This window comes from Ranitomeya variabilis, chromosome 3 (genome assembly GCF_051348905.1).
Source record: "Ranitomeya variabilis isolate aRanVar5 chromosome 3, aRanVar5.hap1, whole genome shotgun sequence".
NCBI lineage: Eukaryota > Metazoa > Chordata > Amphibia > Anura > Dendrobatidae > Ranitomeya > Ranitomeya variabilis.
Window position 1 is genome coordinate 783,418,284 of NC_135234.1, and position 18,576 is coordinate 783,436,859.

Genomic DNA, 18,576 nt, shown 5'->3' on the forward strand with positions numbered 1-18,576 from the left:
TGGGGTCAGGGACGATGAGAGTGATACTGTGCGCTGGGGTCAGCGATGATGAGAGTGATACTGTGTGCTGGGTCAGGGACGGTGAGAGTGATACTGTGCGCTGGGTCAGGGATGATGAGAGTGATACTGTGCGCTGGGGTCAGGGATGATGAGAGTGATACTGTGCGCTGGGGTCAGGGACGATGAGAGATACTGTGCGTTGGGGTCAGGGATGATGAGAGTGATACTGTGCGCTGGGGTCAGGGATGATGAGAGTGATACTGTGCGCTGGGGTCAGGGACGATGAGAGTGATACTGTGCTCTAGGGTCAGGGATGATGAGAGTGATACTGTGCTCTAGGGTCAGGGATGATGAGAGTGATACTGTGTGCTGGGGTCAGGGACGGTGAGAGTGATACTGTGCTCTAGGGTCAGGGATGATGAGAGTGATACTGTGCTCTGGGGTCAGGGATGGTGAGAGTGATACTGTGTGCTGGGGTCAGGGACGGTGAGAGTGATACTGTGCTCTGGGGTCAGGGACGGTGAGAGTGATACTGTGCGCTGGGGTCAGGGATGATGAGAGTGATACTGTGTGCTGGGGTCAGGGATGGTGAGAGTGATACTGTGTGCTGGGGTCAGGGACGGTGAGAGTGATACTGTGCTCTAGGGTCAGGGATGATGAGAGTGATACTGTGCTCTGGGGTCAGGGATGGTGAGAGTGATACTGTGTGCTGGGGTCAGGGACGGTGAGAGTGATACTGTGCTCTGGGGTCAGGGACGGTGAGAGCGATACTGTGCTCTGGGGTCAGGGATGATGGGAGTGATACTGTGCGCTCTGGCAGTGGTATGTGTGATGTTATACTTGGTGTTTGGATGTTTTTCCTCGTGACACGTCCCGTTGATCCCGCCGGTGTGAGGACAGTGAGTGACAATCCTGTGTGCAGCACTGCAGACAGTCACCGCTACTTGTTCTGCCAGTGATGTCCGCTTTCGTAACCTTTCAGGATCCCGCGGCCGAGATAAAGGAGAATTCTCCAACCTCCAGGGGATCTCCACATCCGGCAACAACCGCATCGTAGTGGCGGACAGCAACAACCAGTGTATACAGGTAATGGGACCGTACGGATCACTGCCATGGGGGCCACCGTGTATAGATCGTTGCCGTGGGGGCCGCTGCCGTGGGGGCCGCTGCCACATACGGATCGCTGCCATGGTGGCCGCCGCCACGTACGCAGCGTTGCCGTGGGGGCCGTCGTCACGTACGGATCGCTGCCGTGGGGGCCGCCGCCACATATGGATTGCTACTGTGGGGGCCGCTGCCACGTACAGATCGCTGCCGTGAGGGCCGCCATGTACGGATCACTTTCATGGGGGCCGCCACGTACGGATTGCTGCTGTGGGGGCGCCACGTACGGATCGCTTCTGTGGGGGCCGCCGCCACGTACAGATCACTGCTGTGGGGGCGCCATGTACGGAACGCTGCTGTGGGGCAACCGCTGTGTACACATCGCTGCTGTCACGGATCCTTCCTCCGTGGTGTAACTAATTTGTCACGTAACCACTCTCAGAATGTGACTTGGGGTTGTGCCTGCAAGGGTTAATCTATCTCCCCACTCTCAGCCCAGCATTCAATCTCTGACCCATGCTGTAATGGGAGCATAAATCACACACCGACCCAGGCCACACACCCGCTCATACACGCTGCCACCACTCATCGAACACACGGGCGATGAGTCCCGGAAATATTAATACTAATTATGTCTACCACTCATAAGGCTCACACACCTTAGGCTATGGATTCTTTTAGAACATTCAAGGTTCAACTTGTTAAAGTTTTATACTTTAATACAAAAAGGGTCAGTGCTTACAGTAAGAAAAGGTATAAAAATATGATAATAAAAAGACATACAACTTATGCAAAACAGTATAAAATAACAGGAGAAAACTTACAGAAATCATCTAACTTGGTAGTTTGATTTCTGCTCCCTGAGCGTAGGATGAATGTAGATTGGAGCACACCAGCTCGGCCGCCCTCATTATGTGAACACATTTCTCTGTATACAGGTCTAATTTATAGCTTTGGTCTGGAGGTCAGGTTTCTAGACCAGCCCCTCAGGTTAATATCATAAATGCTTGGTTTTTGATTGGAGCACGGCCGCGCCCTCCAATGAATATATTATTTTCTCTTGAGATCCTTTGTGTAAAAGTTCTCACAAAGATACTATCAGGCCGTAATTAACATCTCTCTTCCAAGAGCTGAAAGGCGTCAAATGTTCCCTCTCTCCTTGGCTTCCAGCAGGACTCCCTGGTGAGATTGAGGACAGAAGGCTACTTGTCCCAGGAAAAAACATATTAACACCTGGGTGCGACATGCAGCTTTTCAAGACACATGTTACATTATTGCCAGTGACACAATAAATCTATACATAGTCCACTGCATGTGTGTATATATATATATATATATATATATATATATATAACACACACACACACACACACACTTCACCACAGCTGCCGTGGGGGCCGCCGCCGTATACGGATCGCTGCCGTGGGGGCCGCCGCTGTGTACGGATTGCTGCCATGGGGGCTGTTGCCGTGGGGTCGCCGCCATGTACGGATCTCTGCCGGGTGTTCTATCCGCTATATATGGGTCCTGCCACTCTCATCATCTGCAGGTCTTCTCTAATGAGGGGCAGTTTAGGCTGCGCTTTGGAGTGCGGGGCCGGTCTCCGGGGCAGCTGCAGCGCCCCACCGGTGTGGCCGTGGACATGAATGGGGACATCATTGTGGCAGATTACGACAATCGCTGGGTCAGCATCTTCTCTCCCGAGGGGAAGTTCAAGGTGAGATGTGAACCGGTGTCTCGTCCTCTCACCAGTGCTCTCTGGACGCTGTCTCTCATCTGCCATGTCACATGTGTATATTCAGTCCTGCCTGTCTCTGTCTCTGCATGGTGCCGGTTGTCTCTCCACGATGCTGGCTGTCTCTCTATTGTGCCGGGTGTCTCTCTCTTTCTGTTTCCTGTAGCTGGATTTCTCTCCATGGGGTCAACTGTCTCTCTCTTGGCTGTCTGTCTCTCCTTGGTGCCAGCTGTCTCTCTTGCTCTCCTGTCTCTCTCTTGCTCTCCTGTCTCTCTCTCTCCTGTCTGTGTCTGTGTGTCTCTCTCCTGCCTGTCTCTCTCTCCTGCCTGTGTGTCTTTCTCTCCTGTCTGTGTCTCTCTCCTGGCTGTGTCTCTCTCTTTTTCCTGGCTGTCTCTCTCCTGCCTGTGTGTCTCTCTCCTGGCTGTGTGTGTCTCTGTCTCTCCTGGCTGTGTGTCTCTCTCTCTTATGTCTTTCTTTCCTGCCTGTGTCTCTCTCTCTCTCTCTCTCTCCTGGCTGTCTCTCTCCTGTCTGTGTCTCTCTCTCTCTCTCCTGCCTGTGTCTCTCTCTCTCCTGCCTGCGTGTCTCTCTCTCCTGCCTGCGTCTCTCTCTCTCTCCTGCCTGCGTCTCTCTCCTGGCTGTGTGTGTCTCTGTCTCTCCTGGCTGTGTGTCTCTCTGTCTTATGTCTTTCTCTCCTGCCTGTGTCTCTCTCTCTCTCTCTCTCCTGGCTGTGTCTCTCTCTCTCCTGCCTGTGTCTCTCTCTCTCTCTCTCTCTCTCTCCTGCCTGTGTCTCTCTCTCTCCTGCCTGCGTGTCTCTCTCTCCTGCCTGCGTCTCTCTCTCTCTCCTGCCTGCGTCTCTCTCTCTCTCCTGCCTGCGTCTCTCTCTCTCTCCTGCCTGTGTCTCTCTCCTGCCTGTGTGTCTCTCTCTCTCCTGACTGTGTCTCTCTCTCTCTCCTGCCTGTCTCTCTCTCCTGCCTGTGTGTCTTTCTCTCCTGTCTGTGTCTCTCTCCTGGCTGTGTCTCTCTCTTTTTCCTGGCTGTCTCTCTCCTGCCTGTGTGTCTCTCTCCTGGCTGTGTGTCTCTCTCTCTTATGTCTTTCTTTCCTGCCTGTGTCTCTCTCTCTCTCTCTCTCTCTCTCTCCTGGCTGTCTCTCTCTCTCCTGCCTGTGTCTCTCTCTCTCTCTCCTGCCTGTGTCTCTCTCTCTCCTGCCTGCGTGTCTCTCTCTCCTGCCTGCGTCTCTCTCTCTCTCCTGCCTGCGTCTCTCTCCTGGCTGTGTGTGTCTCTGTCTCTCCTGGCTGTGTGTCTCTCTGTCTTATGTCTTTCTCTCCTGCCTGTGTCTCTCTCTCTCTCTCTCTCCTGGCTGTGTCTCTCCTGCCTGTGTCTCTCTCTCTCTCTCTCTCTCTCTCTCTCCTGCCTGTGTCTCTCTCTCTCCTGCCTGCGTGTCTCTCTCCTGCCTGCGTCTCTCTCTCTCTCCTGCCTGCGTCTCTCTCTCTCTCCTGCCTGCGTCTCTCTCTCTCTCCTGCCTGTGTCTCTCTCCTGCCTGTGTGTCTCTCTCCTGACTGTGTCTCTCTCTCTCCTGACTGTGTCTCTCTCTCTCTCCTGCCTGTGTCTCTCTCCTGCCTGTGTCTCTCTCTCTCTCCTGCCTGTGACTCTCTCTCCTGGCTGTGTGTGTGACTCTCTCTCTTGTCTGTGTCTTTCTCTCTCTCCTGCCTGTCTCTCTCTCCTGCCTGTGTGTCTCTCTCTCTCCTGACTGTGTCTCTCTCTCTCCTGACTGTGTGTCTCTCTCTCTCCTGCCTGTGTCTCTCTCCTGCCTGTGACTCTCTCTCCTGGCTGTGTGTGTGACTCTCTCTCTTGTCTGTGTCTTTCTCTCTCTCCTGCCTGTCTCTGTCTCTGTCTCCTGCTGTCTCTCTCTCTCTCCTGTCTGTCTTTCTCTCTCTCCTGCCTGTGTCTCTTCTCTCTCCTGTCTGTCTCTCTCTCGCTCCTGCCTGTGTCTCTCTCCTGCCTGTATCTGTCTCTCCTGCCTGTCTCTCTTTTCTCTCTCTCCTGCCTGTATCTGTCTCTCTCTCCTGCCTGTATCTGTCTCTCCTGCCTGTCTCTCTTTTCTCTCTCTCCTGCCTGTATCTGTCTCTCTCTCCTGCCTGTATCTGTCTCTCCTGCCTGTCTCTCTTTTCTCTCTCTCTCCTGTCTGTCTTTCTCTCTCTCCTGTCTGTCTCTCTCTCTCTCCTGCCTGTGTCTTTCTCTCTCTCCTGCCTGTGTCTCTCTCCTGCCTGTCTCTCTTTTCTCTCTCTCCTGCCTGTGTCTCTCTCTCTCTTGTCTGTGTCTTTCTCTTTCTCCTGCCTGTATCTGTCTCTCTCTCCTGGCTGTGTGTGTCTCTCTCCTGCCTGTGTGTGTCTCTCTCCTGCCTGTGTGTCTGTCTCTCTCTCTCCTGCCTGTCTCTCTCTCCTGGCTGTGTGTCTCTCCTGCCTGTGTCTTTCTCTCTCTCCTGTCTGTCTCTCTCTCTCTCCTGCCTGTGTCTTTCTCTCTCCTGCCTGTGTCTCTCTCCTGCCTGTCTCTCTTTTCTCTCTCTCCTGCCTGTGTGTGTCTCTCTCCTGCCTGTGTGTGTCTCTCTCCTGCCTGTGTGTCTCTCTCCTGCCTGTGTGTGTCTCTCTCCTGCCTGTCTCTCTCTCCTGCCTGTGTGTCTGTCTCTCTCTCTCCTGCCTGTCTCTCTCTCCTGGCTGTGTGTCTCTCCTGCCTGTGTCTCTCTCCTGTCTGTGTCTTTCTCTCTCTCCTGTCTGTGTCTTTCTCTCTCTCCTGTCTGTCTCTCTCTCTCTCCTGTCTGTGTCTTTCTCTCTCTCCTGTCTGTCTCTCTCTCCTGCCTGTGTCTTTCTCTCTCTCCTGTCTGTCTCTCTCTCTCTCTCCTGCCTGTGTCTTTCTCTCTCCTGCCTGTGTCTCTCTCCTGCCTGTCTCTCTTTTCTCTCTCTCCTGCCTGTGTGTGTCTCTCTCCTGCCTGTGTGTGTCTCTCTCCTGCCTGTGTGTCTCTCTCCTGCCTGTGTGTGTCTCTCTCCTGCCTGTCTCTCTTGCCTGTGTGTCTGTCTCTCTCTCTCCTGCCTGTCTCTCTCTCCTGGCTGTGTGTCTCTCCTGCCTGTGTCTCTCTCCTGTCTGTGTCTTTCTCTCTCTCCTGTCTCTGTCTCTCTCTCTCTCCTGTCTGTCTCTCTCTCTCTCCTGCCTGTGTCTTTCTCTCTCTCCTGCCTGTCTCTCTCCTGCCTGTCTCTCTTTTCTCTCTCTCCTGCCTGTGTCTCTCTCTCTCTCCTGCCTGTGTCTCTCTCTCTCTCCTGCCTGTGTCTCTCTCCTGCCTGTCTCTCTCTCCTGCCTGTCTCTCTCTCCTGCCTGTGTGTCTGTCTCTCTCTCTCTTGTCTGTCTTTCTCTTTCTCCTGCCTGTATCTGTCTCTCTCTCCTGCCTGTATCTGTCTCTCCTGCCTGTCTCTCTTTTCTCTCTCTCCTGCCTGTGTCTCTCTCCTGCCTGTCTCTCTTTTCTCTCTCTCCTGCCTGTGTGTGTCTCTCTCCTGCCTGTGTGTGTCTCCTGCCTGTCTCTCTCTCCTGCCTGTGTGTCTGTCTCTCTCTCTCTTGTCTGTCTTTCTCTTTCTCCTGCCTGTATCTGTCTCTCTCCTGCCTGTATCTGTCTCTCCTGCCTGTCTCTCTTTTCTCTCTCTCTCCTGTCTGTGTCTTTCTCTCTCTCCTGTCTGTGTCTCTCTCTCTCTCCTGACTGTGTCTCTCTCTCTCTCCTGCCTGTGTCTCTCTCCTGCCTGTCTCTCTTTTCTCTCTCTCCTGCCTGTGTGTGACTCTCTCCTGCCTGTGTGTGTCTCCTGCCTGTCTCTCTCTCCTGCCTGTATCTGTCTCTCCTGCCTGTCTCTCTTTTCTCTCTCTCTCCTGTCTGTGTCTTTCTCTCTCTCCTGTCTGTGTCTCTCTCTCTCTCCTGCCTGTGTCTTTCTCTCTCTCCTGCCTGTGTCTGTCTCCTGCCTGTGTCTTTTTCTCTCTTGTCTGTGTCTTTCTCTTTCTCCTGCCTGTATCTGTCTCTCTCTCCTGCCTGTATCTGTCTCTCCTGCCTGTCTCTTTTCTCTCTCTCTCCTGTCTGTGTCTTTCTCTCTCTCCTGTCTGTGTCTCTCTCTCTCTCTCCTGCCTGTGTCTCTCTCCTGCCTGTGTCTCTCTCCTGTCTGTCTTTCTCTCTCTTCTACCTGTGTCTCTCTCTCTCTTGTCTGTGTCTTTCTCTCTCTCCTGTCTGTGTCTCTCTCTCTCTCTCCTGCCTGTGTCTCTCTCCTGCCTGTGTCTCTCTCCTGTCTGTCTTTCTCTCTCTCCTGCCTGTGTCTCTCTCTCTCCTGTCTGTGTCTTTCTCTCTCTCCTGTCTGTGTCTCTCTCTCTCTCTCCTGCCTGTGTCTCTCTCCTGCCTGTGTCTCTCTCCTGTCTGTCTTTCTCTCTCTCCTGCCTGTGTCTCTCTCTCTCCTGTCTGTGTCTTTCTCTCTCTCCTGTCTGTGTCTCTCTCTCTCTCTCCTGCCTGTGTCTCTCTCCTGCCTGTGTCTCTCTCCTGTCTGTCTTTCTCTCTCTCCTGCCTGTGTCTCTCTCTCTCTTGTCTGTGTCTTTCTCTTTCTCCTGCCTGTATCTGTCTCTCTCTCCTGGCTGTGTGTCTCCTTGGTGCCTGTTGTCTCTCTCTCCTGCCTGTGTCTCTCTCCTGCCTGTCTCTCTCTCCTGCCTGTGTCTCTCTCCTGCCTGTCTCTCTTTTCTCTCTCTCCTGCCTGTGTGTGTCTGTCTCTCTCTCCTGCCTGTGTGTCTGTCTCTCTCTCTCCTGTCTGTCTCTCCTATTATTAAAGGACAAGACGTGCCCTCTCGCTCTTGGTGGTGCGGACTGTACATGGAGGGTGCTCCAGACTATGGTTATATAACAGCAGTCGCACTCATAGAAAGGTTTTCAGAGTTGTGCTTTTCTTTATTACAAACCCCAAAATAAAGGTATCAGCGCAGAGCTTCAGGGTAGGGAACGTTTCCACCCACAGGGTCTTTCTCACACCTTACTGAAACATGAAAAGAGGTACAAGGTGTCACAAAATATGAATATACAATATATAGAAAAAACCACACAAATATGTCCAGGAATTCTACAACGCTCCCAGTCCCTATTATTATGTCACACACATCATCTATCGGGTACACGGGGGTCCGACTTCAGGTTGGTCTGAGACCACTGACATGGCGATGAGGCCTAAATGCATCTACGGGAAATGATGCATCCTGGCAACACTAAGGTAAGAGAGCAGGGTGTACGGCGTCACAGCGGTAGATAGTCTACCACATAATACACGGACATGGTCAATGGCACAGGATTGTAGGCGGCAGGAGGCTGACCTGTAGGAGCAGAGTGGGGGCACGAATCCCTTGGGGGTGTTTGAGTCCCGTTCACCGCGTTAGGATGGTATGAACGAGGCTACAAGATCAGAGCAAGGTTAAATATGAAGGAGGCTATAAAGCCATAGCGAGGTGAGGAACAGAGGTCAGAATCATTACCTGCAGCAGCGAGAATGATGGTGTGTGGAGGAACAGGGAAATGGGCGGCAGGAAGCGTGGAGTGCGCAGATGCACAGAGGGTACGGCGAAAACGAGGTGTGGAACGCCAAGAGCGTATGTACGGCAGTACTGGGGCCGTGGATAGCAGGCGTCCAAAGCAGTGGGCAGGGTTGGAGCGCTGGGAGCCGCGCATGCGCACTGTGTGCAAAGCTGCGCTGAAGGAGTAGGGGTGGAGAGGACAGGAGGAGTAGTCACCGTGAAAGCAGGATGCCTGGAGCAGGGAGAGAATGTTTACATGTATTCACCACTTGTTGTGGAGAAGGGAAATAATGGCCATAGAGTGGTAAAATGAGGTGGGGGTCACAGTATGTGGCATAGTGTATGGGGAAAGCCTGAAAATGATTGAAGGTAACATTGTGCAAGAAAAGGATAATATGGGGACACTATATGGCAAAAAATGAAGGGGGGACATGAATAATGAATAATCAGAGGTAAATGATGGGCATCAGGAATATGAAAAAATAAGAAATGTAATAAAAGAAAAAAATAAAAATATGAAAAATAAAAATTAGACAATAATAAAAGAAATGATGAAATGAAAATAGCATTAAAAAAATAGTGAAAAATTGATGAAAAATTATGTGTAAAAAATAAAACGAAATAGAGTTTTTTGAAAATTTATTGTAAAATAAAATGAAGAATAAAAATAAAAATTAATAAATTGAAAATAAAAATAAAGAATACAATTGCACAATGTACCATACTCACTCCCAAGGGTAGACAAAGGGCTAATGTGTCTGAAAGAGTAAAGTATGTGCTAGTAGGATAGAAGGTATAGTTCCACCACCTGTCTGGGTAAAAAAGGGGTTACATGCGCCAGGATATACAGACACACACATAAGATGGCACAGGATTACTGGAATGTGAGGCCTCGGGGCCAATGTTTGCAGGGTGTAGATCCAGTAGGCCTCCCTCTCCCTCAATAGTTTAATGTGGCCTCTCGGCTTGTTCAATCACTTGCACTCTCAGTTGCGAGACACTGTGGTTCGCACTGATGAAGTGGTGTGGGACTGGTAGCCAAGTCTTCTTGCAGCGTATGGTGGATTTGTGACCTGAAGTCGGACCCCCGTGTACCCGATAGATGGTGTGTGTGACATAATAATAGGGACTGTGATTGTTGTAGAATTCCTGGACATATTTGTGTGGTTTTTTGTATATATTGTATATTCATATTTTGTGATACCTTGTACCTCTTTTTATGTTTCAGTAAGGTTTGAGAAAGACCCTGTGGGTCGAAACGTTACCTACCTACCCTGAAACACTGCAGTGATGTCTCTCTCCTGGCTGTCTCCTTGGTGCCGGCTGTCTCTTTCTCATTCCTTGGTGCTGGCTGTGTCTCCTTGGTGCCTACTGTCTCTCTCCCCTGGCTGTCTACCTCTCTGTCTCTTTGGTGCCGGCTGTCTTTCTCTTTCTCTCACTCCTGGCTTTCTTCCTCTCTCGCTCCTGGCTGTCTACCTCTCTGTCTCCTTGGTGACTGCTGTCTCTCTCTTTCTCGTTCCTTGGTGCTGGCTATGTCTCCTTGGTTCCTACTGTCTCTCTCTCTCTCCTGGCTGTCTGCCTTTCTCTCTCTCCTGGCTGTCTACCTCTGTCTCCTTGGTGACTGCTGTCTCTCTCTCTCTCCTGGCTGTCTGTCTCCTTGGTGCCGGCTGTCTCTCTTTCTTTCCTTGGTGCTGGCTGTGTCTCCTTGGTGCCTACTGTCTCTCTCTCTCTCTCTCTCTCTCTCTCTCTCTCTCTCTCTCTCTCCTGGCTGTCTGCCTTTCTCTCTCTCTCCTGGCTGTCTACCGCTCTGTCTCTTTGGTGCCGGCTGTCTCTCTCTTTCTCTCGCTCCTGGCTTTCTTCCTCTCTCGCTCCTGGCTGCGCCTCTCTCTCCTGGCTGTCTCCCTCTCTGTCTCCTTGGTGCCTGCTGTCTCTCTCTTTCTTGTTCCTTGGTGCTGGCTGTGTCTCCTTGGTGCCTACTGTCTCTCTCTCTCTCTCTCTCCTGGCTGTCTGTCTCCTTGGTGCCTGCTCTCTCTTTCTCGTTCCTTGGTGCTGGCTGTGTCTCCATCGTGCCTACTGTCTCTCTCTCTCTCTCTCCTGGCTGTCTACCGCTCTGTCTCTTTGGTGCCGGCTGTCTCTCTCTTTCTCTCGCTCCTGGCTTTCTTCCTCTCTCGCTCCTGGCTGCGCCTCTCTCTCCTGGCTGTCTCCCTCTCTGTCTCTTTGGTGCCTGCTGTCTCTCTCTTTCTTGTTCCTTGGTGCTGGCTGTGTCTCCTTGGTGCCTACTGTCTCTCTCTCTCTCTCTCTCTCCTGGCTGTCTGTCTCCTTGGTGCCTGCTCTCTCTTTCTCGTTCCTTGGTGCTGGCTGTGTCTCCATGGTGCCTACTGTCTCTCTCTCTCTCTCCTGGCTGTCTGCCTTTCTCTCTCCTGGCTGTCTAACTCTGTCTCTTTGGTGCTGGCTGTCTTTCTCTTTCTCTCGCTCCTGGCTTTCTTCCTCTCTCGCTCCTGGCTGTCTCTCTTTCCTAGCTGTCTACCTCTCTGTCTCCTTGGTGCCTGCTGTCTCTCTCTTTCTCGTTCCTTGGTGCTGGCTGTGTCTCCATGGTGCCTACTGTCTCTCTCTCTCTCTCTCTCTCCTGGCTGTCTGCCTTTCTCTCTCCTGGCTGTCTAACTCTCTGTCTCTTTGGTGCTGGCTGTCTTTCTCTTTCTCTCGCTCCTGGCTTTCTTCCTCTCTCGCTCCTGGCTGTCTCTCTTTCCTAGCTGTCTACCTCTCTGTCTCCTTGGTGCCTGCTGTCTCTCTCTTTCTCGTTCCTTGGTGCTGGCTGTGTCTCCATGGTGCCTGCTGTCTCTCTCTCCCCTGGCTGTCTGTCTCCTTGGTGCCTGCTGTCTATCTCTTTCTCGTTCCTTGGTGCTGGCTGTGTCTCCATGGTGCCTGCTGTCTCTCTCTCTCCTGGCTGTCTGTCTCCTTGGTGCCTGCTGTCTCTCTCTTTCTCGTTCCTTGGTGCTGGCTGTGTCTCCATGGTGCCTGCTGTCTCTCTCTCTCCTGGCTGTCTGTCTCCTTGGTGCCTGCTGTCTCTCTCTTTCTCGTTCCTTGGTGCTGGCTGTGTCTCCATGGTGCCTGCTGTCTCTCTCTCCTAGCTGTCTACCTCTCTGCCTCTTTGGTGCCTGCTGTCTCTCTCTTTCTCGTTCCTTGGTGCTGGCTGTGTCTCCATGGTGCCTGCTGTCTCTCTCTCTCTCTCCTGGCTGTCTGCCTTTCTCTCTCTCCTGGCTGTCTACCTCTCTGCCTCTTTGGTGCCGGCTGTCTTTCTCTCTCTCCGTGGTGCTGGCTGTGTCTCCATGGTGCCTGCTGTCTCTCTCTCTCTCTCCTGGCTGTCTGCCTTTCCCTCTCTCCTGGCTGTCTACCTCTCTGTCTCCTTGGTTCCTGCTGTCTCTCTCTCTCCTGGCTGCCTGTCTCCTTGGTGCCGGCTGTCTATCTCTTTCTCGTTCCTTGGTGCTGGCTGTGTCTCCATGGTGCCTACTGTCTCTCTCTCTTTCCTGGCTGTCTACCTCTCTGTCTCTTTGGTGCCGGCTGTCTTTCTCTCTCTCCGTGGTGCTGGCTGTGTTCTGTGTGCGGTTTATCTCACTGTTACTGTGTCTATAGAACAAGGTGGGCGTCGGGCGCCTCATGGGTCCTAAGGGCGTGGCCGTGGACCGGAACGGCCACCTGATCGTGGTGGACAACAAGTCCTGCTGCATCTTCATCTTCCAGTCTAACGGGAAGCTCGTGGGCAGGTTTGGCGGCCGCGGCCCCGGGGACAAGCAGCAGACGGGCAGTCTGGATGGTACGTGTGACTGTGATTGGTGGGAGGCGCCTGTGAGGGCGGGGCTTGTCTGGCAGTTTGGATGGTACGTGTGACTGTGATTGGTGGGAAGGAACAGATGAATGACCTCGGGGAGACCAAAACATCCAACACTGCGGAGACACCATCACGTGTTTCTCAACGCAGTGATCCAGAACACTGCCCCCATCCCTGTTCTGGATCACTGCGTTGAGAAACACGTGATGGTGTCTCCGCAGTGTTGGATGTTTTGGTCTCCCCGAGGTCATTCATCTGTTCCTTCATAGCCTTTCACCAGGCACTGCTCCTAATAGCCAGTTTCCTACTCCACACTGATGAGGGGCAAAAACCCCGAAACAGCTGGTTGTGGATGGATACCATGCTTGGCATAGGTGGTCTTCCTTCATTGGATATTCTCCTTTATTGGATGCTGCCCTTCCCGTGGTTGTTCCTTCCCGGAGAAAGGCCTGGCTATTCATTGCTTGCGTTGAGAAACACGTGATGGTGTCTCCGCAGCTTACTTTACATGTGATTGGTGGGAGGCGCCTGTGAGGGCGGGGCTTGTCTGGCAGTCTGGATGGTACGTGTGACTGTGATTAGTGGCAGGGGCCTGTGAGGGCGGGACTTGTCTGGTAGTCTGGATGGTACTTGTGACTGGTGGGAGGGGCCTGTGAGGGCGGGGCTTGTCTGGCAGTTTGGATGGTACGTGTGACTGTGATTAGTGGCAGGGGCCTGTGAGGGCGGGGCTTGTCTGGTAGTCTGGATGGTAGGTGTGACTGTGATTGGTGGGATATGCCTGTGAGGGTGTGGCTTGTCTGGTAGTCTGGATGGTACTTGTGACTGGTGGGAGGGGCCTGTGAGGGCGGGGCTTGTCTTGCAGTCTGGATGGTACGTGTGACTGTGATTAGTGGCAGGGGCCTGTGAGGGCGGGACATGTCTGGTAGTCTGGATGGTACTTGTGACTGGTGGGAGGGGCCTGTGAGGGCGGGGCTTGTCTGGTAGTCTGGATGGTACTTGTGACTGGTGGGAGGGGCCTGTGAGGGCGGGACTTGTCTGGTAGTCTGGATGGTACTTGTGACTGGTGGGAGGGGCCTGTGAGGGCGGGGCTTGTCTGGTAGTCTGGATGGTACTTGTGACTGGTGGGAGGGGCCTGTGAGGGCGGGACTTGTCTGGTAGTCTGGATGGTACTTGTGACTGGTGGGAGGGGCCTGTGAGGGCGGGGCTTGTCTGGTAGTCTGGATGGTACTTGTGACTGGTGGGAGGGGCCTGTGAGGGCGGGGCTTGTCTTGCAGTCTGGATGGTACGTGTGGCTGTGATTGGTGGGATGCGCCTGTGAGGGCGGGGCTTGTCAGCACAGGATGTTGACTGTGCACTCTCTTTCCAGGTCCTCACTTTGTGGCTGTTAATAACAAGAATGAGATTATTGTGACTGATTTCCACAACCACTCTGTGAAGGTGAGCGATGTGCCGATATGTTGCACCCCACGGAATGTTTTATGTGGCCGATCTAGATGCCGTCACCTCTGATCTCACCTAGGTGGTCACCAGATGAGTGGCGCTCGCCGTCATGTGCCTGATCTCCCCAGTTCTCACACCTCTTGTCAGTGTTCGCTCTCGGCGCAGTGGCGGTAATAAGGTCACGTGTGACTACGGCGCTCTCGTTTACCTCCTGCAGGTATACAGCGCAGAGGGAGAGTTCCTCTATAAGTTCGGCTCTCATGGAGAAGGGAACGGTCAGTTTAACGCTCCGACCGGAGTTGCCGTGGATTCCAATGGAAACATCATTGTGGCCGACTGGGGAAACAGCCGGATTCAGGTGTGTGAGGGTGGGGTGGCGGTCCGATCATGCTTCAGGCTATGTGATAACATAGTAACATAGCAAGGCCTCCTTAGGCAAGGAATTCCAGATTCTCACTGCCCTAACAGTAAAGAATCCTCTTCTATGTTGGTGGAAAAACCTTCTCTCCTCCAGACGCAAAGAATGCCCCCTTGTGCCCGTCACCTTCCTTGGTATAAACAGATCCTCAGCGAGATATTTGTATTGTCCCCTTATATACTTATACATGGTTATTAGATCGCCCCTCAGTCGTCTTTTTTCTAGACTAAATAATCCTAATTTCGCTAATCTTTCTGGGTATTGTAGTTCCCCCTTCCCCTTTATTTGTTTTGTTGCCCTCCTTTGTACTCGCTCTAGTTCCATTATATCCTTCCTGAGCACCGGTGCCCAAAACTGGACACAGTACTCCATGTGCGGTCTAACTAGGGATTTGTACAGAGGCAGTATAATGTTCTCATCATGTGTATCCAGACCTCTTTTAATGCTCCCCATGATCCTGTTTGCCTTGGAAGCCGCTGCCTGGCACTGGCTGCTCCAGGTAAGTTTATCATTAACTAGGATCCCCAAGTCCTTCTCCATGTCAGATTTACCCAGTGGTTTCCCATTCAGTGTGTAATGGTGACATTGATTCCTTCTTCCCATGTGTATAACCTTACATTTACCTTTGTTAAACCTCATCTGCCACCTCTCGGCCCAAGTTTCTAACTTATCCAGATGCGTCTGTAGTAGAATACTATCTTCTCTTGTATTAACTGCTTTACACGGTCGGAAGCTGCATACTTGTGTAGCGTCCAGATGTTACAGCATTGTGGATGGGATTTTAAGAAATCCTATGCCCACTATGCATCCACAGACACCCGTGGCTCACCCACAGACATGTGGCGCCTCTCTCCAGACCTCTGCATGTCTACTTATTAGCATCTCCTCTTGAGAAATTACATTAATTGAATTTATTGGATGTCTTGAGTCCGCACCGCTCAGTGATCACAGAGGAGTCACCTGCGTTTAATAGACGGCTTTAATAGACGGCAGCAGACATGCGCTGTGTCCTAATGACAAGCTTAGGATGCAGAGGGCAGTGAGGTATGTGGTCAGATGACCTGATTGTTCCAACTTGGATTCTTCAAGATGTCTCTGAGGGTTCGTTGATGGTCAGTGAAGCTGTTCTGTTTTCTTCCAGCTGTACCCACAATCCCCTAAGCTGACATCCTGTAGAGTCTCTTGGAACAGTGGAAAAAGTCTCCTTATATAGTTCACAGTTGTATTTCAAGCCGGCATCCACAGGTCAAGAGAAAAATATGATGAAGTTAACTCACATTGTTTATATATAGTTGATCTTTCAATGTTTGCAAGTCAACAAATTGCATGGCCCGGTACAATGTGTAATCAGCATATCACCATGCATCATTGTTCAGTGACCCTGCATCCCTATTTTGCAAAGATAACAGTACAATAAACTATGGGAGCTATTCTGACTCATGGATATGTAGAACGCAGTGGTGCCTGGATAGGCCTTTATTTGGCGCTTCCGTATTGACCTGTACTCACGTTCATACCGATTTATCAGATAGCTTAACTCAGCCACGATCTCATGTAAGAAGACTCCAGGAAAAGAGGATTGCTTTAACTGAAATTCTTGTATTATGATGAAAGTAGCAGGTAAAAAGGAATATTCAACAGAGGACATGTAGTAGGATGCATACAGATGGAGGAATGATGACAAAATGGAGAATAAGGGCGTGAACAAACATACATCACAGGACTACAGTGAGAGAGTTGGGACAAAATACAAGGAAAAGCAAACTTCTGCCTAGAAAGAAGGATAGAACACAAGCAATGCAAACATTAAATGATTTCTCAAGTCGTGAGACATGACACTCCCCGTCTGAAATCCTTGGATTTCACGATGTCCATAATTCTTGGAAGTCGTTCGAACCTGAAAAACAAGAAGAAAGAAAACATGCATGCAATAATAAACATCAAAGATTTTAAAGTCCAAACTCGTTGTTGTCGACCCGTAGATCAAACCGAAAGATAAGTCCAAATATATTAAACCCATCTTCAGATTGGGGAAGCCGCAAACATGCCAACTCTTCCACCAACCCAGAATCCAATGGGAATGTAACAGTTCAATAAACTGGAGAATGAAGAGGAATGCTCCCCGCCGTGAGCAACGTCCAGGAGCATGTTCAGTTCATGTGATGTCCTCCTTTCGTAGAAGCAGCACGAGTTCAGTGACCGGGCGGAAGAAGGTTCGGGTAGAGCCCCCTTTTGTCACCTTAACTTCTACCTTACGAGTCTTTCCGTCCTCACTGGGTAAGACCTTGGTAATAAGTCCCATTGGCCAGTCATTACGATGAGCCTCTTTATCCTTTAAGAGAACAAGGTCTCCTTCTTGGAGATTGGGACTGGGCGTCTGCCATTTGTGACGGTTTTGAAGCAAGTGCAAATATTTGGTCTTCCATCGATGCCAAAACACGTTAGCCAGGTGTTGTACTTGCCTCCACTGACGTCTGTAAATGTCCTTGTTATCGAAGTTCCCAGGCAGAACTGTAGCAGCTCCAATCTTCTGTGTGAGAAATGTGGCTGGAGAAACATCAGAACCCAAGTTGAGGTCCTTTAGGTTTGTGGCATGGTCTTCAGATGGAAACGCGTTCATTACCTCTTGACTGTTAGAGATAATCTTGTGGAGTCTGAGGTTTGATGTGGATAGCATTTCCTGTGTCCTGGAGAGTAGGTCAATTGCATCTTCGCTTGTGGGCAAGGACTTGAGCCCATCGTCCACGTAGAAGTTCTTCTCTACAAATTGCCGAGCATCGGAACCGTACTCTCTCTCACCTTCCTGGGCTGTCCGTCTCAGTCCATAGATCGCCACAGCAGGTGAGGGACTGTTGCCGAAGACATGGACCTTCATCCGGTAGTCTATGACCTGATTGTTGACATTGTTGTCTTTGTACCATAGGAACCTAAGATAGTTTCTGTTGTCTTCTTTCACAATGAAGCAATGAAACATCTGCTGAATGTCGGCCATTATGGCAACAGGTTCTTGTCTGAAGCGGATCAATACTCCAAGGAGGCTGTTGTTCAGGTTGGGCCCAGTTAGGAGCAGGTTATTGAGAGAGAGGCCTTCAAACTGAGCACTGGAGTCAAACACCACTCTGATCTGATTAGGCTTGCGAGGGTGATAGACACCAAAGGATGGAAGATACCAACATTCTTCTCCCTCCCTCAGTGGTGGCGCAGGTTCAGCATGATTTCTGTCAAAGATGTTCTGCATAAAGTCAATGAAATGCTTCTCCATCTCTGGTTTCCTCTTTAGGGTACGCTTTAAGGATGAGAACCTTGCAGTTGCTTGCTGCAGGTTGTTCGGCAACCTCACTCTTGGGAAACGAAAGGGTAAAGGAGCTACCCAACTGTTGGAGTCGTCTTGAACAAATTCTTTATCCATAACCTTTATAAATTCTTTATCTTCCCTTGTGGGTGCCAACTTGTTGTCATTACTTGTGGAATCGAACACTGATGACCCGAGGTTTTCTTCCCAGGATTGGAGTGTGTTCATGTTGTTGAAGGATTCCTGTTGCCACTTGGTGTTGCTCACTTTCTCTTTCACCCAGTAGTGATGTGGGCATGGTTGGAAATGAGTGCTGCGACCATTTGACAAGATGTGTGTTTTGTAAGAGGAGATGTTGTTAGGTCTCTTCATCTTATGTATGCAAACATTGCCTATGATTACCCAGCCTAGATCTAAGCGTTCGGCAAATGGTGCATCGTGTGGTCCGTTAATTTGCTGACGCACCTTGTGCAGCCGGAGAATGTCTCTGCCAAGCAGAATCAGGATATCTGCATTGTTGTTGAGGGCTGGTATCTTGTTTGCTATCCCCTTGAGATGTTGGTGATGAAGAGCAGCCTCTGGCGTTGGGATCTCTTCTCGATTGGATGGAATCTGGTTGCACTCGACCAGTGTAGGTAACGGTATCTCGACGGTGTTCTCGAGAGATGTCGCTGTAAGACCACTGGCCCTTCTCCCAGAAACCTCTGTAACACCACTGCAGGTACCTAAGGTGTAAGGGTAAGCATTTCCCTTTAAGTTAAACATATCAAAGAGTTCTGACCTTGCAAGTGATCGGTTGCTCTGATCATCCAGAAGGACGTACACCTTCACGGCTTTCTCTGGGTGACCGTTAGGATATACGTTCACCAGGCAAATCTTCGCACAGGACTTGTCCCAGAGGTCTTCTCCGCAGACTTCTGTGCATGAAGAAGATATTGTGGTATGGCTTGCAGTTTGAGCTGCGTCCTCCCCGCCATGGCTCGTGGTGGGGGAAGGAGTAAGTGTAGAGTCAGGACGGAATGGGTGGAGTGCTTGTACGTGGTCCTCACTGTCACACTCCATGCACTTAATTGTAGTTTTACAGTCTTTAGCAAGGTGTTCAGTAGAAGCACAACATCTGTAGCATACCCCGAACTTCTTTAGAAGTTCCTTGCGTTCTTGGAGCGGTTTCTTCCTGAAGCCAATGCACTTTTT

At 51.0% G+C, this 18,576-nt stretch overlaps 1 protein-coding gene across 2 annotated transcripts in view; it reads left to right on the top strand.

The window, feature by feature from the left end:
* The window catches only part of TRIM3 (tripartite motif containing 3), a 92,560-nt gene that overhangs the window by 62,099 nt on the left and 11,885 nt on the right, over nt 1-18,576 (top strand). For both annotated transcript variants that reach the window (XM_077298985.1, XM_077298986.1), the window contains exons 7-11: nt 983-1,086; nt 2,654-2,821; nt 12,037-12,217; nt 13,599-13,669; nt 13,890-14,030. In XM_077298985.1, coding sequence (XP_077155100.1) covers nt 983-1,086; nt 2,654-2,821; nt 12,037-12,217; nt 13,599-13,669; nt 13,890-14,030 — 665 coding nt within the window. The remainder of the gene's footprint in view (nt 1-982; nt 1,087-2,653; nt 2,822-12,036; nt 12,218-13,598; nt 13,670-13,889; nt 14,031-18,576) is intronic.